At 41.6% G+C, this 23,872-nt stretch overlaps 2 protein-coding genes across 3 annotated transcripts; one reads left to right on the forward strand and one right to left on the reverse strand.

Moving 5' to 3' along the window:
* Positions 1–459: 459 nt before the first annotated feature.
* orc1 (origin recognition complex, subunit 1) lies at positions 460–16,396 on the reverse strand. Of its 2 annotated transcripts, XM_088927256.1 has the most exons (19): positions 16,227–16,396; positions 15,502–15,611; positions 13,383–13,510; positions 13,019–13,194; positions 12,352–12,700; positions 11,120–11,220; positions 10,959–11,017; positions 10,228–10,353; positions 9,384–9,488; positions 8,612–8,849; positions 8,187–8,293; positions 7,893–7,994; positions 6,712–6,883; positions 5,960–6,067; positions 5,253–5,402; positions 4,314–4,433; positions 3,860–4,029; positions 2,988–3,075; positions 460–1,546 (listed from the first exon to the last, which is right to left on the reverse strand). In XM_088927256.1, exons 2-19 carry the CDS (start codon positions 15,597–15,599, stop codon positions 1,355–1,357), a joined length of 2,589 nt encoding a protein of 862 aa, XP_088783382.1. In that variant the 5' UTR covers positions 15,600–15,611; positions 16,227–16,396; the 3' UTR covers positions 460–1,354. The 2 variants fall into 2 exon arrangements, with proteins under 2 accessions (XP_088783382.1, XP_088783381.1); XM_088927255.1 differs by having other exon boundaries at positions 10,959–11,220.
* A 229-nt stretch (positions 16,397–16,625) lies between these two features.
* On the forward strand, positions 16,626–21,625 carry prpf38a (pre-mRNA processing factor 38A). Its single transcript, XM_088927825.1, has 10 exons — positions 16,626–16,788; positions 17,209–17,368; positions 17,747–17,868; positions 18,041–18,126; positions 18,912–19,025; positions 19,173–19,279; positions 19,503–19,529; positions 19,966–20,057; positions 20,902–20,950; positions 21,195–21,625. The coding sequence occupies exons 1-10, from the start codon at positions 16,659–16,661 to the stop codon at positions 21,235–21,237; spliced, it is 930 nt and encodes a 309-aa protein (XP_088783951.1). The 5' UTR covers positions 16,626–16,658; the 3' UTR covers positions 21,238–21,625.
* Positions 21,626–23,872: the final 2,247 nt, after the last annotated feature.

Here is a 23,872-nt window from a genome sequence, read left to right on the forward strand (position 1 = left end):
GCTCTCACATATACAGAAAACGCTCTCACATTCACTAGCTTTACCTCTCACATACACACAAAATGCTCTCACATTCACTAGTCGCACATACACATAAAACACCTTCACAACGTGAATGTGAGGGACAAAACAAAAATCAACCTCAACCGCAACGAGCACTAAGCCAAACTGTAGCTTTAATTAATAACATCTTAGGCACACGAGAAGCAATAGCTTCAATGTCATGTGAGAGCATTTTAAATGAATGTGAGAGGTAAAATGGAGAGTGTGAGAGCATTTTATATGAATGTGAGAGGTAAAATGGAGAGCGTGAGAGCAATTTGTGTGTGTATGAGAGGTAAAGTTTGAATAATGGCCTAAACGGCATTTTGCATGTATTTGTATGCAGTCGATCAAACTTAACCATCAGTGTTAGCTTTTGGAACTGTACATAGAATGCATATACAAGTCCACCTTGAAGAAGGTAATATCCAATATCTTTATTACACACGACAAATCTAAAAATTTTTTGGTAAGAGTGAACAAATATCCAAGTTGAAGTTAAAGTTAATCATACACACCCTTCAACAATAATCTTAGATAAAAAATACACCTCCTGACCTTGGGTTACAAAACAAACAGCAGATGTTCTTGCTTAGTTAAACAACACAAGGTCATAAGGCCAAATACAAGAAACTGCAATCCAGGGTTGCTTACAATCTTTATTTTCTACCGGCAACCTCGAACCCAGCAAGCTGATGGGTCAAAGTGATGTTTAGCTAAAATGATCACCTGATCAAAAACAGAATTCTAAATGCGATTGAAGATTTCATTTCATGTGACTTAAAATTGTTCAAGAGAGGGTGTAGAACTAATGAAGAATAGGTGAAAGCCCTCTTGTAAGCCAAGATGATATGGGATTCCACTGAGGTAGTTTTCCACAGCCAACCACTAAAAGGACACACACCACAATGCAGAATCTCTAAAAGCATTCTAGGCTCAGCTCTGTTGGAATGAACTGCTCCTGTGAAGCAGAGCTCACAAGAATACACAAGAACATTACACAACTGTCCTCAATCTAGCCCTGTTCCTCATGAATGGCACAGGATGTAAACACCAAAAACAAACATGACGGTTCTTCCACGTTTATACCGCAGGAGCACAGAGCCTTAATACTGGCCACAGCTGCCTATAAGTGTTCAGTTCATGGAAGACAAATATAAATGATGACAAAGAAAATTAAAAGTGCTTTGAAACGTTCATCAATGGATGTAATATGCAGTTTTTTGGTCTCTCTTTTCTTTCAAATGGTGCCAGTACTGGCTGTGCTTGTGGAGGTTTTTCCTCCCAGTGTCGCAGCAGCGCCCCCTGGTGGCTAGTCCTTCAGTGCGTAGAGCACATCGTCCTGACTGACATTGAGCCGCACACGGAGAAGCAGGTCGCAGCGGCTGGGCTCCAGCAGGAGCAGGCGGCAGGCCCCCAGCCGTAGACAGGCGGCCAGGCCCTCCGACAGGCTGACCGGCTGCAGTCCCTCCACTCGGCACAGGGCCCGGTGCTGCTGGAACACCTGGAGAGAGGGGCATGCCACAGGGTCAGAGGGGAAAACAGAGGGGAAAACAATGCCACTCTTCTGAAGGGACTTATCTAGCACATTCTTTTACAACATGCGTTTCCCCTTTCTGGTCCTATGCCAGCAGCCATATCACCCTGCAACTCACAACTGGCAGCCCAGTGAAGTTAAGCAGGTGTGAGCCTGGTCAGTACCTGGATGGGAGACCTCCTGGGAAAAACTAAGGTTGCTGCTGGAAGTGGTGTTATTGGGGCCAGCAGGGGGTGCTCACCCTGTGGTCTATGTGGGTCCCTAATGCCCCAGTATGGTGATGGGGACACTATACTGTAAACAGGCGCCGTCCTTTGGATGAGACATAAAACTGAGGTCCTGACTCTCTGAGGTCATTAAAAATCCCAGGGGGTTTCTCAAAAAGAGTAGGGGTGTAACCCTGGCGTCCTGGCCAAAATCTCCCATTGGCCCTTATCAATCATGGCCTCCTAATAATCCCCGTCTGTGAATTGGCTTCATCACTCTGCTCTCCTCCCCACTGATAGCTGATGTGTGGTGAGCTTTTTGGCGGACTATGGCTGCCGTCGCATCATCCAGGTGGATGCTACACCACACTACACATTGGTGGTGGTGGAGGGGAGTCCCCATTACCTGTAAAGCGCTTTGAGTGGAGTGTCCAGAAAAGTGCTATATAAGTGTAAGCAATTATTATTATTATTATCATCATATCATAGTGATGACAAGCCTGTCCAGAAGCTCATTTTGTTTCATCCATTTGACTTGGGAATCGACTAGTTGCAATTTGGCAACTTTGCGTCTTTTTTATATTGCCACAGAAGTCTGCCACAGAGACCAGTTTCAGGAGCTGAACATCAGCTGGTAGTGTACTACATCCTGATGCTGAATGAGTTTTCATGAAGACTCCAACCTGCTGCATTTCAGTGAAACAGCCTGTTGCCTCCAGACCACAGTTCTGATCTTGTATTTGGGGGAAAAAAACAACTTCTATGTCATTCCTCCTGATTTAGCTACCACAGGCTATCTTCTGAAGATGGAAAACAAATTTAAAGCTGGGATGACTTTTAGATGTTTATAGCTGTAACTAGGTTTGCTGACATGATGTTGATAACCTTTAACCTTAGATCATCAGACAAATTTTAAGCTTTCTGCAACTGATATTAATCAGGTAACTAACAAAACATTAAAGGATTCAATTTACATTTCCTATATTTTCAATATAGTTTCAACATCATTACAGAATAAGAAGAAATACGAACATTGGGTATTTAAAAAAAATACAGAATTATTTTTTACAGTTATGCTACTGATATATTTAACTTCTTGTTAGATATATACAGATATTAGATGAAGTTATATTTCGATTGATTAGGTGAAGTTGTATATGGATTGATTAATAAGTACACTACTTGTATCTAAAACTTTCTACCTGCTGGAAAGTGGCTTCCTCCAGTCCCAGCCTCCGGAACTCTGCGATCACTGCCCGCAGAAAGAGCTGCTCCTGCAAAGATGCACACCTGCCGGATATAACAAGCAGGTCAGGCAGGGAAAAGCTTCTCACAAAGGAATCGACCAAGAAGGGCATTCAACCATTCGGCTGTTTATTGGAGGAGCAGAAATAAATATCCAAAATATCCAAAAATAATATACAGGTCAATCTCAATTTTTGTGGCCGATGCATTCCCGATAAATGCTGCATCAATCAGACACGTATAAACAAAGAACTAATTCTCCATAAGAATGCATGTTAATAGGGTGGTTGGGGAGGTGTGTTCCAAGAACAACCCCATCTTGAAGCCAGAACACACAAATAAAAACAATTGGGAACATTTCTGCTTGTAAAATGTCTATATGGTTACACTAAAAGTTCTTTTTTAAACTAAGTTTGTTAATGTTTAGCAACGTTTTGTTGAAGATGCTCTTAGCAGCTGGGACATTCCAAAACAAGAAATTAAATAAATCAATTGGCAAACATACTTGCTTATGGCTTACAAGGCAACCTTTATCTAGAATACATGGACAGTGTAATGTGTGCCAATTTAATAAGTGCGATTTTTATTTAAAAATCCCCATCTGTTGTGTTTGACTGATGAGGAAAGTGTGGGACAATTGCTCGTTTTCTTCTGGTTGCAAATGAACTGACTGGCCGAACCTGTCAGTCTCTTCCAAGTGAGAATAATGAACAAAGAATAATGAAAAAAAGGTTAAAAAATTGGGCAAAATAATTAACCAAGACCAATCACTGTAGTATGAAATGAAGTGTCTTGAGATGTGTGCAGAGTCTCGATCAGTCATTCTTACCGTATGGCAGTGATGTAGGGGGATGAGAACATCTCATCCAGAGCCTCCATGACATGGCTCATGGCCACCAGGCCAGAGCTGCAATTTCGGTTGTTGGAGATCTCGCAGATCTCAGTGGCCCGCCGGCAGATGTCCAGGCAGCGCCGTGCGTCCCCGGACAGAGCAGCTACCTGCAGTCCCAAATAGCCGAGTTAGAGCAGAGCCCACTGTACTGTCCTCCCCCAATGGCAGAGTTAGAGCAGAGCCCACTACTGTCCGCCCCCAACGGCAGAGTTAGAGCAGAGCCTACTGTCCACCCCTCACAGAAGTATTACTAAGTATGTAATACTTTCATGTAAGAAAGCAAAAATAGAAAAAAAAGAAAACAAATCTGAAGTTTTCTTAACACCATTTCAGTCATTCATACACTTTAGGTTAGCCTGGGATCCCTGAAGGTATCTAAAACAATGCCCACCTTTCTAGAAACCAGCTGCAGAGCATCTTCCTCGAATGCTCGGACCCTGTTAAGGCGGGAGGTTATGATTTGCTGGAGCTGTTTAAAAGTGTACGGCTGGAAGGACAACCGGGTCAGGCCCTGTGAACGATGACAGACATCATGTCAGACAGGCAAGGGCAAGAATTAAGCAGCTTGGGCTTTTCTGGTCAAGAAAACGCCAGACACTGATACAAGTAACTTAATTTATATCATGATTTAATTAATCCTGCAGAAGAAGATCTATTCATTAGGGAATGGAATAAATTACATTTGGTTGTATTCATAAAGTATCTATCATCACACATGATCCCACACTGCTTCATGTATAGAAGAGGATTCATTTAATTTACAACTGATGTGCTGCACCCACTTCGGTGACACAAGGCTGCCATTATGTGCCAGCAGCCCCACTATACAGCTGGTCAGGTGGAAGAGCAAAAAAATACTTCATCAATTGAAACCAGGGTTAATATCCCTGTATTTATGAACCATATGATGGGATCTGGGTTTAATGACCAAGAAGTCAGGACTTTGGTTCAATGTTTTCCCTGTCACCATACTCTGAGCATTGGTTTGGAAATTCTGAACAAGAAGGAAGAGTGACAGCTACAGGACCATCAACCCAACTTATATAACCAGCTGTTACTGGTTGTCCTTAGAGGTCTCCCACCACAGCACTGAACACACCCCATTTTGCTTAGTTTTCTTAGATTCTGAAACCTGATGAATCAGGGCACAACTTGATAAGACTACTGTAATTACTTTAACACTCCTTACTTCGGCATGAGTCAGAATTAAGGTAACACCATTACTATAACTATAAATTACAGGAGATGGATGCCATAGACTTTAAAGAAACTCATTGTGTTTTTTCTCTCACATCCACCCCACCACTGCCCACTGGTGTCCATCCCATACCAGTCTGCTGGCCACACGGTTGATCATGATCCTCTCAGGCAGGTCCATGGTATTGGCGATGGCTAAGACCACCAGCTTGGCGTGTCTGCGTGTGGGCCAATCAAACAGATTGTACATCACGTTCTGCTTCCGGGTCCATAGAAGATCCAGCTGAAGGGGGGGGGGAGGAAGGCAAAAGATTGAAGACTTCTTCATATTGATTTTACTTGATTGACCAGTAAAAACTTGCTGATCAAGGAGAAGTTTAATTTCTGCTTTTCAAACTGCCCAAAGGAAGGCACGAAGAGAACTTACAAAAATACAATACTTGCATAAAACCTTATACGTTATGTTCAAAAGCTAGAATTTACATGATAACTATGCTACCTAAGTAATAATAGTGGTAGTCCTCCCCTAAAAAAAATAAAAATCCTACTCTATCATGCAGTGCACTTAATGTTTCACTAATAAGTTTCAGTTTAAGAATTCCAGGGCTAGTAATTAGTTTACTTTGAGTAGCCTGCTTGCGGTGCTGTCAGCAAGAGACATGCCAGTCGTCCTACTTGGTGGAGCTGCTGGGGAGTATGCTAAGTGCCACATGATGAATGGCTCTGCTATCAGAGAAGTATGTCTATGTGTCACCCAAGCAGTATGGAATTCACTGCTGGACAGCCAAGTCTTAAATCCAATGATGATTACACTGGTATGTCCCCCAACCCCTTCTTCACCTCATCCACCAAAAGCACAGTCGTCTCTCTCTTGGGTGCAGGTGTACTGAATCGTTTCTCCAGCAGCGAAGCTGCATGGTCAGCAGTGGCTTTTTGGTCTGTCAGTTTCTGTAAAAGAGAATCAGCATGACAGGAGATGACTAAATCACATCAATCAGAGATCTGCTTGTAAAGGTGCCAGGAATAAAAATTAAAAATTAGGAATTAAAAATTAGGAAAAGCAAAGTCATACATCTATAAACTGACAAACTCTGGATCCTTGCAAATTTAAAGCATAAAATCAAAAACTCTACTGAGCAGTTGCAGTAAATTATAACAACTAATACGAAGTATTCTTAAATCTTACTTTAGAAAAACTAATTTTTGCTTCACTCTCATACTGTCAGATAACATGCAGTGCAAGTAAATCCACTGTCATGAACTACTTCACTGTTTCTTAGGGTAATGCGAGTAGTTCAGGTGCACACAAGTTCCAACTTCATAAAAGTTGGCCCCCCACAAAATTTTAAAGTAAAAAGGATATAGGGGGTGTACTCAGAACGCAAGGAAACTGGATCTCATCCGGAAAGCAAAAACCTCACAAAACATGAGAATGCAAAAAAAACTCTCACAAAAATCATGCAAGTATCTTTGGGTGCCCCCCTTCGTTATCTTGCCATGGCTTACTGGGTGGGTGCTTGTGTTTGTGACTCACTGTGCTGTGGAGTGGTTGAGCTGAAAGTTTTTCTTTAACGTTTCTCAAGCCATTTCACCTGTAGTATCTGTACATATGCCTGGTGGGGGTCTGTCATTTTCATGCCATTTATTTCAATGAAGTTGAAAGGAGGGATCTCGTCCTGATCAGCAGCGTGCAGCAGACAACGCATCACCTCATGGACAGTGGCAGTTTTTCCTGTGCCTGGGACTCCGGAGATGTACATGCACCTGTGAAGCCAATTACAGAGCCGTTCGAATCAGACGAGACTTAAGATAAGGCAAAACATGTACCTGAAACAAATGCTTCTAAGAAGGAGCAATGAAAACTGTTTCATACTTGAACCATTTCCTTAATCACATTAGACCACAAAATTTAATAAAATAATAATTCCTTATACTTATTTATCACTTTTCTAGACACTCCAATCAAAGCACTTTACAGGTAATGGGGACTCTCCTCCACCACCACCAATGTGCAGCCCCCACCTGGGTGATGCAACAGCAGCCATAGTGCACCAGTATACTCACCACACACTAGTTATCAGTAGGGAGGAGAACAAAGCCAATTTATAAATGGGGAATATTAGGAGACAATGATTGGTAAAGGTCAATGTGAAATTTGGCCAGGATGCCAGGGTAACAGCCCTACTCTTTTCGAGAAGCACCCTTGGATTTGTAATGACCTCGGTTTTACGTCTCATCCAAAGGACAGCACCTTTTTACAGTCCCCTCGATATACTGGGGCATTAGGACCCACACAGACTACAGGGTGAGTACCATGTACTGGCCCAACTAAAACCTCTTCCAGCAGCAACCTTAGTTTTTCCTGGGAGGCCTCCCATCCAGGTACTGACCAGGCTCACACCTGCTTAGCTTCAGTGAGTTGCCAGTTGTGAGCTACAGGGTGATATGGCTGCTGGCAAAAATTTGTCAAGTTCCTCCACTGGCACAATGCGTTTTATCTAGTTTTAGGAAATCTTCACCCAACTTGAGTAAGAACTGTCACCAGAATCTTGTACAATTACAACTAAACAGACCGTATAAAAACCAGAGCTAAGAACACTGTATATACATAGTTTTGCCCAGGGGACTGACTCATTTAGCAAAGACTACTAACATAATCCTTAAACTCTGACAGAAGACCTCTACAATTTAAAGATGGACAAGCTCTGTAGGCCACTACTATAGGACATCTCAGTTAAAACAAGCTCAGTGTTCAGGTCATCTTTTAACCTACCCTCCAGTGCCATCAATGACCTTGCTCTCCACAAAACTGTAGATGTCCTGGAACTCCTGCTCTCGGCAGGGCAGAGACTCAGGGACAGAGGACACATGCAACCTATAATCACATGGAGACACGAGAGAACAAGAGAGTGCAAGCTTGTGAGTACTAATACCATGGTAGCATTATTACATCTTAATTAACTGATATCTGAAAAAAATAACAGGCCCAATAAAGGCCTAAGCATAAAGTGAGAGTCCAGAGCTCCTTGTTTTGATGACAGTCGCCCTCTTGAAGATGACCGCTCACCTTGCTCTCGCTTCCTCCAGTATGTTCCCAGGCTTCTTGGCAGGCAGGGACCTGCTGGGAATGCTGGGAGTAGCATGGTGTGGTGTTCGAGGAGTACTGGGGGCGATCTGCAAGAGGCAAGAAGAGCATACAAACACGTCATTTCACCTGCACTGTCTTCTGGCCATTCTTGTTCCAGATCTTAATTACATCAGCTACACCATTATATACTCAGCCAGATGCAGCTCAAGTTGTCGGTCCTTTTTACAGTGGGTGGGTTTAAAGGTGCTCTGGACTCAACTTACAGTACACACAGAATGTCTTCGGTCTCATACTGTGTCAGATAACTGACAGATAAAATGAATCCAAGAATGGGAGAAAATTAAACCCGAAGAACATTGTCTCCCACTGTCCATGCAAGGTACCAAAGGCAGAGCAATACACACCTTTTTACTGGGCGTCTTACGGGGAGTTCTGGACGGGGTGCTGGCTTTGTGTCTGGATCTGGGGGTGCAGGCCCCTGCAGCGCGTCTGCTCTTCTTCTCCGCGACGCTGTCACCTTCACTGTCCGCTTCCGCCTCCTCTTCACTGCTGCTTTCCAGATCCTTCTTAGATGGAATGAACCCTTCATCTTCATCATCGTCAACATCTGAATGTGCATCCTGAACCCCATTCAACAGGTGTCTGTAAAGGCACAGGCATACAGGTGAGGTGCTAGCCCAGAACCCAAATGTGCAGGCTACATTTCATCCCTGTTTAGTCACATCATTGTGTAAGAAGAGACATTTGCCAAATTATCAAAATGAAAAACATGACAATCAAGAATTAACCTTGAAAATGAGTGTATAGACCTGATCGATATAAAAAAAACAACTCATTTCAATAAAATGAAGAGGTTCCATTCACTTCCAAGAGACAGCCATGACTTTTCAGCCAGCCATGCCCTTGGTTCACAGAAACTATCACTCTGCACGATGTCATGGTCAGCCATATTTATAATTCTCTTTCCATAGATGGCATGCTCCTCTGGGACATTTTTATGTGAAATAATTGGCTTTAGCGCATGCATTAATACAAGCTCCACAAATGGCCGTTGGTTCTATTGAGAAATGTTCCAAAGAGATGCTAGGATCCAAAACAACCTTGATGGGTCAAAGATCTTAACATGCTAGATCTGTGCTAAGACAACATGATTTGCCTGAGCAGCCTGGTACTTACAACTGCTTTCTGATGCGCGAGGACACTAACATTGCAGACTTTCTCTTGGACCGGGGTGTCATGGCTGTCTGTTCTGTGTCTGCACTGTTGTCTTTTGCTTCTTCCCTGGAGAACCAAAGACAATATAAGTGAGAGCAAAGTCCCAGTACCTGAGCTAGACTTGCCCATTTTCCCACAAGGCCATAGTAGAATAACACGACTGATGCTCACACAGCAGCCAAACCTTAATATCTGCCTTCACAGCGGGTCTATCAGAGCAATGAAATACAAGCCTGACGCAAAAAGCTTCAGAGTTCAGATCATTGATCGAACATCCTGTGCCACTGTGAAGGACACTCTGCTTCCACTAAAACCTGCAAGTGGTAACAAGAAAATACAGCACAGGAACTGAATAAGCCTTGTGTTATATGGCAATTCAATTAATTTTGTCTCTTAGTAGAGGAAGGCTCGTGAAGCAGAGGGGTGCTACATAAAATGCAGTTTTATTCATAGGCATTTCTATGTTAAGGCACACAAAATAATTTTGAAATGTCCAGTCCCTGGTATAACAGAAATTGCACAGTATGTACAGTACTAGAATTTAAAGACCCAACAGTCCAGTTCGTACCTAGTATTACTGAATTATCACCCTTTCACCGGATTTTGCGTAGCTCACCGTGTAGCGAGAAGGAAAACAAACAATGAATATTACACTCCAAGAGATTTAGAATTTTTATTTCATTTATCCCTGGTAAAGATGCACAGAGATTATGGAGATTACTACAGCAATTCAACTGTGTGAATCATTGCTCTCCGTCACCCATATTGTTGTGTCTGGAGGTATTTCAAAAGAAGAAATGCTTACTTTTTCTGCGGTCTCACAGCACTTTTCCTGGGTGTGTCCTCTTTCTTGCAGGGGGTTTTGGAAGACCTTGTCGAGACCCTCACTTTGTCCACTTCCCCGTCCAGAGGAGAAACTCCAGAAGTGTCCCTGTAACAGCCCAGTGAAAACTCTCACCGGCCCATCGTCACCATCATTCAGTTTCCAAAATACATACTGTATTCAGTCTTCCTACAAAAATATTTCTACCTCTGACACAGGCTAGGTTTATATGAGGAAATAAACGGAGATAAATTCCATGCTTAAAATTAGCAATAAATTAAAAACATTTAACTTTGAAGCCTTCGGGAGGTGCGGTGGCTCTGTGGCTAAGGATCTGCGCCTATGCCTGGAAGGTTGCCGGTTCGTATCCCAAGGCCGGCAGAGGAATCCTACTCCATTTGGCCCCTGAGCAAGGCCCTTAACCCCAACTGCTCCAGGTGCGCCTATAAATGGCTGACCCTGCGCTCCGACCCCAAGCTTCTCTCCCTGTCTGTGTGTCTCATGGAGAGCAAGCTGGGGTATGCGAAAAAGACAAATTCCTAATACAAGAAATTGTATATGGCCAATAAAGTGATCTTATCTTCTTCACTTTTAAGTTTGCAAGATGTATGCTGTAAGTGAGCCACACTCTCAGCTCTTCACACAAAAGGGCCAGTATTGACTAGGCCCATCGTGGATCTACCGACAAGAAAGTGTACAGCAGAAATACATACTTTGCTGACTCCTGGTTGTTCCGATCGGGACGGGTGCTGCTGGCAGGGTCCTGAGCGCCCTGCAGGGGAGAGATGCGAACAGCGGGGGAGGTGATGGCGACTGATCTGATGGGGGAGAGGCGGACAGTGATGGCGAGGGGCCGTGGGGGAGTGGCAAGAACCTTGCTTGTCAGCTCGCTCTTCTGGTTCTCGATCTCTGTGTGAAGCAGCTCCTCCAGCACATCATCCCTGGTGAGCCGAGCCCCCGCGGACTTCCCTGGGCCTACCAGAAGACACCGGAGAGAGGGAAAGAGTAGCTAAACAGCGCAAACAATACTGTGGTGAAATAGCTAAATGATATCCTGGGATTGATTAAGTACTCACTACCAAATGAGTTAGATGGGCAGGGATGTTAGTAACATTCCTTACGATCTAACGCATATTTACTTAAGGAATGTCCACTACAATGAGTAAAACAAACGAGAACAAACATTTAAGTTCATTTAGAATTTTGGCGTCTCCTTTCCATTCTGAAATTTGAAATGAGAAATGTTGGAAGCACGCCCACAGTTCTTTACTGTGTTTTTATACCTTGCATGCTGGGGAAGTACTTACCTACAGTTTTTACCTCCCCAGTAAAAAACATTTATTTCAAAAACCCCTGTTTTCCCCCCTGTTGCAGGGGGATGGGCATTGCCTCTGCGTACTATTATTAGGAACTTGTATTTTCAGATTTGTAATCCATGTAAAAGACCATGACTGCTGATGTCAGAGAAGCCGATAATAATAACGCCAGCAGCTATAGTATATCACCCTGCAACTCCCTATTGACAGCCCAATGAAGCTAAGCAGGTGTGAGCCTGGTCAGTATCTGGATGGAGGCCTGGGAAAACTAAGGCTGCTGCTGGAAGAGGTGTTAGTGGGGCCAGAAGGGGGTGCTCACCGTGTGGTCTGTGTGGGCCCTAATGCCCCAGTACAGTGTTAGGGACACTACACTGTAAAAAGGCGTCGTCCTTCAGATGAGAAAAATAGTAAAATAGTCCTGTCTATGGTCATTAAAAATCCAAGGGCGATTCTCAAAAAGAGTAGGGATGTTACCCTGGAGTCCTGGGCAAATTTCCCCCTGGCTTTTACCAATCATAGCCTCCTAATGATCCCCGTCTATGAATTGGCTTCATTACACTGTTCTGCTCTCCACTGATAGCTGATGTGTGGGGAGCGTTCTGGTACACTATAGCTGCCGTCGCATCATCCAGGTGGAGCTACACATTGGTGGTGGTGGAGGGGAGTCCCCATTACCTGTAAAGCACTTTGAGTGGAGTGTCCAGAAAAGCGCTATATAAGTGTAACGAATTAATAATAATATCATTATGGCAAATGACCACGTGAACCACGATTTCAAGCACACACTTACTGCTGAGCTGCAGCTTCTTCCGGACGCCCGGGGTGGAAGAACACTTGGCCTGCCGTCGGGCACTCAGGCCTTTTGACTGGGAGTACTTGGAGGAGGAGTGGTGGGACTCGGCCTGGCTCGCGGCTGGCACCCCCACGCTCACCGCCCCAGCCAAGGCCCTCTTCATCACAGCCACGTCGGGGGTGGGCAGGCTGCCTCTGGTGGCAGGGGCCAGAGAAGCCCCGCTGCCCTGTCCCACCTGCTCAGCTGTGACCGCTCTGAAGGCCTTCCCGTTCCAGGACAGCTTGACGTAGAGGGTGCCGTTGCTCTGCTCCACTGGGAAGGGGGCTTGTGGCTCCACATGTCGCACCTGGAGAACACAGAGTGCCTTCAGACTCGTCTCTTCTTAAGAAATCATCTTCAGAAAGGAATGCGGATCTCTCCCAAGCTTTGCCATGTCATAGGCCGATACCACCCTTATGAGCAACAGCATTTCACTGACCCAATTAAGTTTCTAAAAAGCATTTTTAATGAATTATTTTTCACATTGTAAATTATATTCATGTAGCAAGACGTTTTGCCCATGTTCTCATCACAAACAGAAATGTTTCACGAGATCAATTTTTAAAGTCTGAGGAAATATCCTGTATCACCTTCAACGTACATGTGTGTCTGTGACTTTACTCACCTCCACTGCACCAAGAATAGTCTCCACATCTATTTCACAGTCACAGCTAGTCACTTCATACAGGAAGATCTCCTGAGGGTGGGGTGCCCTGCCCAACATCTTCCTCTTGTTAGAAGGCACCTCCGAGAATCGGGCAAACCACTGCACCTCTGCTCGCTTCTCTCTTTCCCTAGGACCTAAAGATGAGAGAACCATGCCATTACTTTTACCCTTATAAGTGTCTCAAGGAAAAAGAAGGGCTAAAGAAACACAATTTCTTTACAACCTCACCACCTCTATGAGTTTAAGCGATCTTTAAATTCTTTCAAAATGCTTTCACGGGTTCTATATCAGACTGGAGAAGAAATGCCTGCCAGTGACTCACCACTGCTGTAGAGTTTGAGGAGTTTTGCAACGAAGGGATTGTCATCATCATCGCCTTCGATCAAGATGTACTGGCCGAGCTTTATATAATTGGCTTCTGAACTGCCTTCTGCATACATGAAAAACCCGCTTGAAAAACAGAAAAAATTAGGTTAAATTTAGTTTCAGAACCAATATTAATTTTTATGTGTTAACCTAATTGAATTAACTTACTTAGCACTTTCTCTCTATGTATCTGCAACTAAAGTGTCTTTGTGGACTTCATGTCCTCCCTGAGACCTGACATTCAATTACAATTCGTGGCTTCAAAACCCTCATGGTTAGGTGCCATGATGAACCAGAGCCGTCAAGTTGGTGACGCCCCCACTCCCTCCCATCATATTATGATCTCTCCTAACGTCTTCCTATATCCACAAGGACTGTACTCCAACACCACTACACACACATGCAAGCCGAAATTGTACTGTCCCTTCGATAGCTCAGTAAAACTGTGTCAGTCGTAATATTTATTAATCACCATACTATTTTTGCACTGTTCCAAGAATAACCTTGCACTGTTTATGTCCTGTTATATTTTCTCTGTTTGCGGAATTTTGCACAGTTTTGATTACTTGATTACATGTTATTTATGTTATGTTATTACACGTTACTGTTATTGTTATTGTGTTACTGTCTATTGTCTTATCTTCTGTCCTATTTATATACTGCACCTGAGTGACTAATGAGAAACACTTTTCATTATACTATGCACCTGTGTACGTATAATGACAATAAAGTTTAATTGAATTGAACTGATGGACTCTTTCTATGAAGGACATGACAGATAGTACGTGAAGGTAGAATGTTTAGTTTACAGCAAACAAAACAGATATAACATTCCACGTAAGCCCCAATAATTTACTGCATCCCAAGTTTTCATTCTTGACTGTATAAACAGAGAAAAGAGTTAAAACCTTAGGTTTTGGACTTGATCTAGAAGTCTCACCAATGTGATACACAATATAGTTACATCCTTTGATCTATGGTATACACAAAACCTACTGTTACTGCACTACGATAAATGTAAACAACATTGTTCTTAAATTGTTATTCTCAGTATTGTATAAATTCTCTTTAACCATTTACCCTACCACTTTAAAACTACAGGTTAGTTTGCTACCTTGCTATATGCCACTCAGTCACACTCATAAGGTGTACCGCAGGGCTCTGTCCTGGAACCCCTACTGTAGACCTGTTCCTTGAGTCATTTCCACATATACTTTTTACCTCTCGTTTTGTCATCAGATTTCTCCCTCTGGCATGCTCCTGTGACGACTTCAAGAGTAGTATGCAGAATCACCCGCTTCCTTACCAACTATTCCACACAATTCCAAATGATCAGACTATTGCAACTCCCTCTTTTGCCGACTTCCCTGCCAATACTACCCGTTCACTCCAACTCATCCTGAACTCTCTTGTTCACCTTGTCTCTCGTCTTCTTTGCTCTTCACTTGCTACTCCATTACTCGAGCCCCTCCACTGCATCCCTGTTACTGCGATTCAAACCCCTACTTCCCTCCCACCACTCTGCTCCTGCCAAACCTGACTCCTTTATCTCTCCCTACAACCTCCTCAGTGGTGCAATGCCAACAGAAATCCAAACAGCTCAGTCCCTGACCACCTTTTGGCACCTGCTCAAGACTCACCCATTCAGAAAGGAGATGTGTCTTCTCAGTACTCCGCTGCATACCTCAGAATCTCAATCAGCCTGCCCTAAAAGCCTTTTGTTTTCAATTTGACACTGGAATTCTACTACTCAACTGAAACATGGAACTCACAGCATTATTGATCCGTACCAGCACTACCTAGATAGGCATGTTGTTGTTATGGGATTTAACTGCCTCACTTGCAAAGTTATTAAATCTTGATGTTGGGTGGCAATGCTTGCATTGCAAGTGCAGGTTCTGAGATGCAAAAAGCAAAATAGGCAAAATGGACACTTCTAACATGTAACCTTTCTTATGTGTCCTTGTACTAAATGATGGGATGAACGCAGTGTAAAAACACAACTTACTGATAATGGTTTTTAGTAGAAACAAGCTATCTGATTGCTAAGGAAGCCGAAGTCTTGAACTACTCACTCGTAATAGAAAAATTGCAATTTCCTGTCAATGAGCGTAGGCTTTCCATTCCAGGTGTACACTCGCCTTTTCCTCTGCCTGGTTAGGTACCGGCTCATCTTCTTTATCTCCTAAGGTGCACGAGAAGTAATAAAGCATTCAAAACTGAAATACTGAGAACATGTGCTTTTAAATCTTGTCATCTGGTGCTACAGTGGTCATAAAAACCATGTCACATCCCACATAAATCAGTCCGAATGATTTTGAGGAAGAAAAAGTTTCTGAGTAAAGTTATATCAATAGTAGTTCAGGTGGGTAGCTGCGTCAGCATGCGTAGGCTGCAAAGGAACAAGTAATAGGTTTATTCCATGCTGAAAAAAAGAAGAAAGAGAACACAACGTTTCGGCCGTGGAGCCTTCTTCACGGCCGAAACGTTGTGTTCTCTTTCTTCTTTTTTTCAGCATGGAATAAACCTATTACTTGTTCCTTTATATCAATAGTATCAACTGAGGTATTCAATTGAACAGTGTGTTTAACCGCGTTACTGTCATTCAGTACATAACAAAAAAAAACGTAACAAGGAAACGACAGTGTTAATGACATTATGCGACTGAATTTTGAAAATTATGCTCATCTTGATGGAAATGACAGTGAAATCCATGTGAACGTAAACACATTGGACTCACAGATTACAGATGGAACCCAGTTATTCTTTCTAGATGTTACAATTCAAAAGATGTACTTACAAAATGAATGTCTAAGCAGGAAAGTAATGTCGTTTGATTTCTTCAGTGCACTTTAGCTGCTAAAAAAAGTTTGTCCAGGATGACACACAGGTAATAAACTATACCCCAAAACTTCAAATAACGAAGGTGTGATTTTCGTTGTTAAAACAATCTTTAAAACGTAATTTTCTACAAACAAGAAGTATTTCTTGTCATTTATTAATTCGCCTAAAATACACTAGACTTCATACAGTTATATAGTTATATCACTTCCTTTACTTTATAAGAACCACCCCCACCGACACACGCTACACTTTCCCGGGCTGGGTGCTCGGTGACGTCATGCCACGTGACATGAGCGCTTGAAACACGCCCTTTGACCCCAGAAGTGTATGTTTTCTGCACCGGAAACAGTTGTGTTGCGAAGTGTTTTGAGAGGACTGTAGAGGAAAAATGGCTAATCGAACTGTGAAAGACGCTAATAGCATTCATGGAACAAATCCACAGTATTTAGTGGAGAAAATTATTCGCACACGGATCTATGAGTCAAAATACTGGAAGGAGGAATGCTTCGGACTTACAGGTGAGCAGTAGCAGAGACACGTGGTAATAATTGAAGAAGTAGATATGGTCAAAATACAAGTGTGAGCAGAGCGAAATTCGAGTAATTACAGTATTACATTGTAATACTGTCCATTAAAAGAAATTATAAACATACTGCTATTGTTTGAGGCCTGTCTGGTTTTAATTTAACCTCTAGTCCAGATACAGAGATTTACAGCCGTTTGACCCATTTGACCAATTTTAATCCATCGTTTAGCTGCAAGCAGTATTACCAATAGTAATTGGAAAAAATACATTATTGAAGTGTTGTGAGTGGGTGGCAAAAACGGTTTAAATCACCTCACAGATTTCGTTAATCTGTGCCTTCATTAAAACGTTACAGTGTTTTTGTAACGTTTGTCTGCTGGTTGTCTTTACCACTTTTATTTTCTATGTGCAGCTGAATTAGTGGTGGATAAAGCCATGGAGCTGAAGTACGTTGGTGGAGTTTACGGAGGGAATATTAAACCCACTCCTTTCCTCTGCCTAACCCTGAAGATGCTGCAGATCCAGCCGGAGAAAGACATCATCGTGGAATTCATAAAGAACGAGGATTTCAAGTAGGTGTAGTGCACTGAGCTGAAAGACAAGCTACAGTAAACAGGGCATGCAGAGTTTCTAGTGAGAAACAGCAGTATGTGGTACATGTTTTGACAGTTTCTTTGTGTTTTGGAGATGCGTGTTTCTTGTTTCTTTGGAGATGCTGAGCTCACCATGCAGGTTCTATCGTTTAGTTTTCTTATAGTTTTTCTTCTTTTACGCACTGGCTTGTATTCATCATTTATCATACTATGAGATATTATGAGGCTCTCTTTCTAAGGTAACATTAATTCATTAAGGGTGCTACATTTGTATGCTATATTTTCTTCCATTTAAAAAGTTCTCAGTACTAGCCCTGCCTGAGGATACCAAGTGAAAGTCACATTTATTCCGTCTAGGTATGTCCGTTTGCTTGGAGCCTTGTACATGAGACTGACTGGTTCATCAGTGGATTGTTATAAGTACCTGGAGCCATTGTACAATGACTACAGGAAAATCAAAAACCAAAACCGTAATGGAGGTAAGCTTCTTTGTTGTGTGCATGCAGTTGTTTTTAATATTTTACGACAAGGCCGTATTTTGTGGCAGCTGTTTTGTTAGAGGCATATGCCAAGTGAGATTAACTGGATTTTTAGTACTTTTTTAAAAATGCTTGTTCACGCTATCTTGCCTTTCCATTTCTCCCTTTAAAGAGTTTGAGCTGATGCACGTGGACGAATACATTGATGAATTGCTGCACAGCGAGAGAGTGTGTGACATAATACTTCCTAGGCTACAGGTATGTGGTAGCTCTTTTCATTCTTTTGCACTCTTATAGCAGGCGAATCTCTAGGAATAGCAGATTAAAGGAGTTCATATCACCTTATAATAATAATTAATGATAATTGCTTACACTTATATAGTGCTTTTCTGGACACTCCACCAAAGGCGCTTTACAGGTAATGGGGACTCCCCTCCACCACCACCAATGTGCAACCCCACCTGGATGATGTGACAGCAGTCATAGTGCGCCAGAATGCTTACCATACATCAGCTATCGGTGGGGAGGAGAGCAGAGTAATGAAGCCAATTCATAGATGGGGATTATTAGGAGGCCATGATTGGTAAGGGCCAATGGGAAATTTGGCCAGGACGCCGGGGTTACATCCCTACTCTTTTCGAGAAACGCCCTGGGATTGTTAATGACCACAGAGAGTCAGGACCTCGGTTTTACGTCTCATCCGAAGGACGGCGCCTGTTTACAGTATAGTGTCCCCATTACCATACTGGGGCATTAGGACCCACATAGACCACAGGGTGAGCACCCCCTGCTGGCCCCACTAACACCGTTTCCAGGATCAACCTAAGTTTTTCCCAGGAGGTCTCCCATCCAGGTACTGACCAGGCTCACACCTGCTTAGCTTCAGTGGGCTGCCAGTTGTGAGTTGCAGAGTGATCTGGCTGCTGGCATGTCCTTACATGTCTTGACGAGTTTCTTTGATTACGATTGCGATTAAAAAGCACTTTGCAGAGTCGGAGTCTGCTGAACAGGTGTGCAACGAAAGGTGTGCATCTGTCTTGCAGAAGCGGCAGGTGTTGGAGGAGGCAGAGCTGCTGGACACTCGGGTCAGTGCACTGGAAGAGGACCTAGACGAGGTGGAGACCAGCGAGGAGGAAGAGGAGGAGGAGGAAGAGAAGGTAAGGGGAACCAAGAACTCTGAACCTCAGTCTACAGGATGTTCTTGCATCTCAAAATTGTTTCCTCCTAATTTTGTTTCCGTTTTCCACTTGGTGTTTCGTCTGTTGCGGTGAAATGTGGTGACCTCTTGCGTTCATGGCTTGCAGCCGGAGAGAGGCCAGTCTCCAGAGCCCCACCGACGAAGCTACCGCGATGTAGACAGGCCCCGCCGATCCCCCTCTCCTCGCTACCGACGCAGTCGGTCTCCCAGGAGGTAAGCGCCTCGCTCTGTTTTTTCTTTTCCAGACTTGGGAGAAACTGGACGCAAGAGTGCCGTGATCACTTCACTTGACTAAAGCTGTTGTCATTTGAACGTTTTTCTCAAGGTGTTTTGAGATCATCGGTGTGAAAATAGAATAACCATGTTTGAGAAAGTGACTCCAAAACAGCATAATAAAATCTTGCAACTTTTTAATCTTCCTCCTTTGTACTTTCAGACGGAGCAGATCACCTAAGAGGCGCAGGTAATGTTATCATTTTTGAATTCCTTCTTTTTATGGCAACGTTGATTAACCGGAGATGTAATTAAGTGGAGATTTGTGTAGTTACTAATTGACACTTATCACTGGCCAATTCCCAATCTATGAAATATAAATGACCAAAGTGTTATTTTGTGAATTGATCAGACCAGTAATAAAACAGGAACAATTTGTCTACTAACAGCATGTTTCTATAAATCAAGTGACTTAAAGCTGGACACTAATGTGAAGCAATAGACAATATTTTGTATTGCAAGATATAACATTTTAGAAGTTAACTAGCACCTTGTAATGCTTTATTATATCAGTGTTTGTTTACCTGCCAGGGCAGGATTGTCAGCCTCGATGAATAAATAGGGCCAGGAATTTTCCAGGCTGGTATTGTAATTGCTGTGGGTTTTTTGGTTTGGCTCTGGAGCAGCCCTTCACCCCGTCGTGAGAGGCATCGCAGCAAGAGCCCGCGCCGGCACCGCAGCCGGTCCAGAGAGAGGCGCCACCGCTCCAAATCTCCAGGTACTCGCCCATGTTTCTGCAAACCACTTCCTAACACTTTCTCCTTTCCAGCGTAACCCTTTTGATTTCATAGCATGAATTGGAACTGATGGTATAACTGGTTCCAAGCTACTAAGAACAGAAAGCTTAGTGGAGTCCCCTAAGTCTGTCAAGGACTAGTCCCGAGATGTCCTTGGCTATAGGCTGGAGCACAGAGGTTTTCAAAGCTAATGTTGATAGGCCAATAGATTAATACAAAATATAATTTCTAGGAATCTTTTAAGGCATAATGTAATACCTTTTATTAATACTTGGTAAGTTACAAGTTAAATTTTGCTTTCCGTCAATGCTTGTTTTACATATTTCTCTAGACCTGCTTTTGCTATGTCTTGTGTTTTGCCATTCTTTCATAAAAACTGTTAATGCAACCTAAATCTTTAATTTGGCCCCGTCTGTGTACTAAATGAATGCTTAATTTAATTCATAGATCTAATTGGGTTAATACTTTCCCTGCTTAATTCATTGTGAGTCTGTGTAATATCCTACAATCTTAAGATGCCGTTCCTTTAAAAGCAAGCCTTGGACGTGAACATTCTGCAGAGAGAGCTGCAACTATCAACCTTCGTTTCTGAGGAAGTTTTAATCATGCAAAGAAAATATTTTCTGCTTGACACTTAACATTTTAATGACCCTATCCTTTTATGAGTATGCCTTATGATATTTATTTTCTTCTATGTATTGTTTCTTAGCAACGTGGGTATGACCCTCTTGGGCAGGTCACTGTCATTAATTGCAGTATGTTTGGTCTCAATTAATTCCTATTTTAACCAAAGGAGAATGTCTTTGTAATTTCTTTTCATTCCAGGCCATCACAGAAGCCACAGGCACCGGAGCCATTCCAAGTCTCCAGAAAGGTAAAAGTTTATTTTATGCTTAAGAAGAAAATTGAAGACTGAATTTTGACTTGGCAAAATAATTCCTATTAAGACCTCAGCTTTTCCATCCAAATATCTCAAGCAAAAAAGAACTGCAGAAACTGAAAATTGTTTGTAAGTTCTGTTCTGAGAGAAGCTTGTAATTTAAAGTATCTGTACTGGTTCTGCTTTTCATTCTGGGCGAAAGAAAGAAGTTTATTAACATTTTCCTTTTGTTTTGCAGGTCAAAAAAGAGTCATAAAAAGAGCCGCAGAGGAAATGAATAAAGATTTTTTGAAAGCTGATTTTTATAACATACCTAGGACTGATAATATTGTTTTGTACATACTGTGCTTACAGTTAATTGAAAGAGGCAACAGTTTTTTCTTGTCTTTTTAATAGACTTCTTTAGTTATTTGGTTAATATTTTACATTTGATAATGTATATAAAATGTAAATCAGGTTACCCCTACTTATGGTTCGTCGTGGATTCCACATGTCTGTTTTTGTGTAATGCAGATCTTTAATCCATAATTTCATAATTAGATTGTCAGAGAAATTGTAAAGTTGGTTTACTTAAACATCAGTATGCAAACTTTACCTCGTATGGAGTGCACCCTCCTGTTCCAGAGATAGTTGCCCTCATTTTTCTTAATAAATTTTTTTAAATTAAAATTCCTATTGCATTTCAATTTTACTTGTTTCAGTGCATGTGCATTAACGAAAAACTGGATGTTGTAAATTTTCCATTTCTCTGAAGATTTAGTGTTTCATTCGTGTCAAGGAAAGAATCTCATGGGAAGGCTCAAATCACACATAAACAACATTTAAGAGATTAATTCATCCCAAAACCCAAGCAAGAAAAAAATTAAAAGTCTTAAGTACAAAAAAAAGTTTTACAATTTGCATATTCCTATCTGCCACAACTGTAGCATATGTACAAAATCAAACCTAAGAAGTAAAACAATATTCAACATTAATATTTAGACTAAGAATGTTTAAACAAATTACAAATTTCTAATTCCTACTTAAACAGTGCTAGTATGAAACAATTGTCCCTTTTCAACTTGAACTCAATATGAAGTTCTTGATCAAAGTATTTGTAGTGCCTCTTATGTCAAATCCATATACAAATATGCTACTGTATGTAACAGAGACATGTATTTACAGCTCCAAATATGCTGGTATGCCACAAAATAAACATACCAGTTCGACTTCATTGGATATTTGTAGTTGGGAGTGAATCAATTCAAGAAATCAACACTGAGGGGCAATTTTAAAAACCACAGGGATAAAGCTAGTTTTGCAACTTCGAAAGAATTTAATCGACAGGATTGTTACAGGTGAAAATTTCAAGCCGAGGCCTTGTTTTCCAGTTCTGTTTTAATTTTGGCAGAGAAACTGTAATGCACTTAATAGGAACTGAGAACTCTGTGAGCATACCCTTTTGCCAAGTCCATTCCAAGACAAACACCAGTAAGTTGTTCAGGTTTTCTTACACTGTGGTATTGGCATAGAAATGATTTCTGAATTCCATATTTAACTTTTGCACAAATAGATCCAAGACATAATGAAATCTCTAAAACCCCACCTATCGCCACAAAGCTGGGAGCAATGAAATTCTTGCAGCATTTTGCAATCATCCTGTTGTTTTTTGATGGTTTGTACTTGCCTGCAGCCGTTGATCACTCCTATCACTGTTCTCTTCTATATTAGCGGTGTTACTTTGCATTAACGGCAATCTTTTGGTCATCATCACTCTGGTACTTAAGAAGTATTCATCAGTCATCAGCTAAAATCTTTTAAATGCCCACACATTACACACTGATTCCATCTTCCAATAAATGTTTTGTTGCAAGCAGCTGCATTAATTGAAAAACTGACTACAGCTCAGGAATTTGGCTCCATATTTTTACCTTAAGACCCAAACCTACCTTCTTGTAACAATGTTCCCAGTGTAATACTAGACTTTAAAAACGAGCTTGAGTTCAGAATATGGTCTGCCTGCAAACATGTTATATTTTTCTAATTATTAAATTGTCTTTATATATATACACAGACAAAATGAAGGAAGCTGAAGTGCATGGGTGTTTTTTCCAGTTCAGATAGGTAATGCTTATTCTGCAGATGAGAGCCCTCTAAAGTACACTTTCTACTTTCAATGTGATGATGTGGGGCCTGAGATTAGGTGTGATAGTGATGAGAGAGTATATTGTGCCTTTGCAACAGAGGTCTCGGAATATTAAAGGGGCTAACCTTTTTACTATTTATTGTCCTGTAAAGAAGAGAATTAACAATAAATGTGCCAGAAAGGTGACAAACCTGAAAGAAGTGACAGGATCTACTTATCCACCTCTGGGGCATAACACACTTATATTAAACAACAAGAAAAAGGCAGCTTTTCTTATATATCGTATCAGTATATATGATGGACAATAGGTGTTAATGAATTTTAACACTCAACACGGTAAAGGTATTACATTCAAGCCATTAAACAAACATGGGTGCTTGCATGATTAGCAATACTTATACATAACATTTGAAATTGAAGGAAAATTTAAAAGCTCAGTTTTTCCTGGGCAAAACATTTGCTAAGTTAATAATTTAGAAAAGGATAAAACCTTATAAAACTGTACTTCACCATGTATTATGAAAAGTGCCAGTATTACTGTGCATCAATCTTGATTGTACATTTATTTAAATAGCTCCACCACCATTAATTATAAAATGAAGAAAACAGAAAAACAAATCAATATTTTCCCAATTAAAAATCTTTGGTATTTAGAAATTCCATGTTTTTCACACAATACTGATAAGTCAACACATGAAAAAATACTTTTTACATGAAAAAGTCAAATGTATTTTATGCAATTATGCCTTTTGTAAACTAGGATTAGATTGAACAAAAAAATCGTGGGACAA

The sequence above is a fragment of the Atractosteus spatula genome, chromosome 11 (assembly GCF_055471065.1).
Source record: "Atractosteus spatula isolate fAtrSpa1 chromosome 11, fAtrSpa1.hap1, whole genome shotgun sequence".
NCBI lineage: Eukaryota > Metazoa > Chordata > Actinopteri > Semionotiformes > Lepisosteidae > Atractosteus > Atractosteus spatula.

Bases quoted from the DNA above. Each gene is read 5' to 3' on its own strand.
- prpf38a (XM_088927825.1), top strand. From the start codon at position 16,659: ATGGCTAATCGAACTGTGAAAGACGCTAATAGCATTCATGGAACAAAT. The intron at 19,530-19,965 runs GTAATGTTATCA...GCTCTGGAGCAG, and splicing joins AGATCACCTAAGAGGCGCAG to CCCTTCACCCCGTCGTGAGA. The intron at 20,058-20,901 runs GTACTCGCCCAT...TTTTCATTCCAG, and splicing joins CCACCGCTCCAAATCTCCAG to GCCATCACAGAAGCCACAGG.
- orc1 (XM_088927255.1), bottom strand. From the start codon at position 15,599: ATGAGCCGGTACCTAACCAGGCAGAGGAAAAGGCGAGTGTACACCTGG. The intron at 10,354-10,958 runs GTATGTATTTCT...GGGCTGTTACAG, and splicing joins AACAACCAGGAGTCAGCAAA to GGACACTTCTGGAGTTTCTC. The intron at 1,547-2,987 runs GTAGAAAGTTTT...CCCTCTCTCCAG, and splicing joins AGGAAGCCACTTTCCAGCAG to GTGTTCCAGCAGCACCGGGC.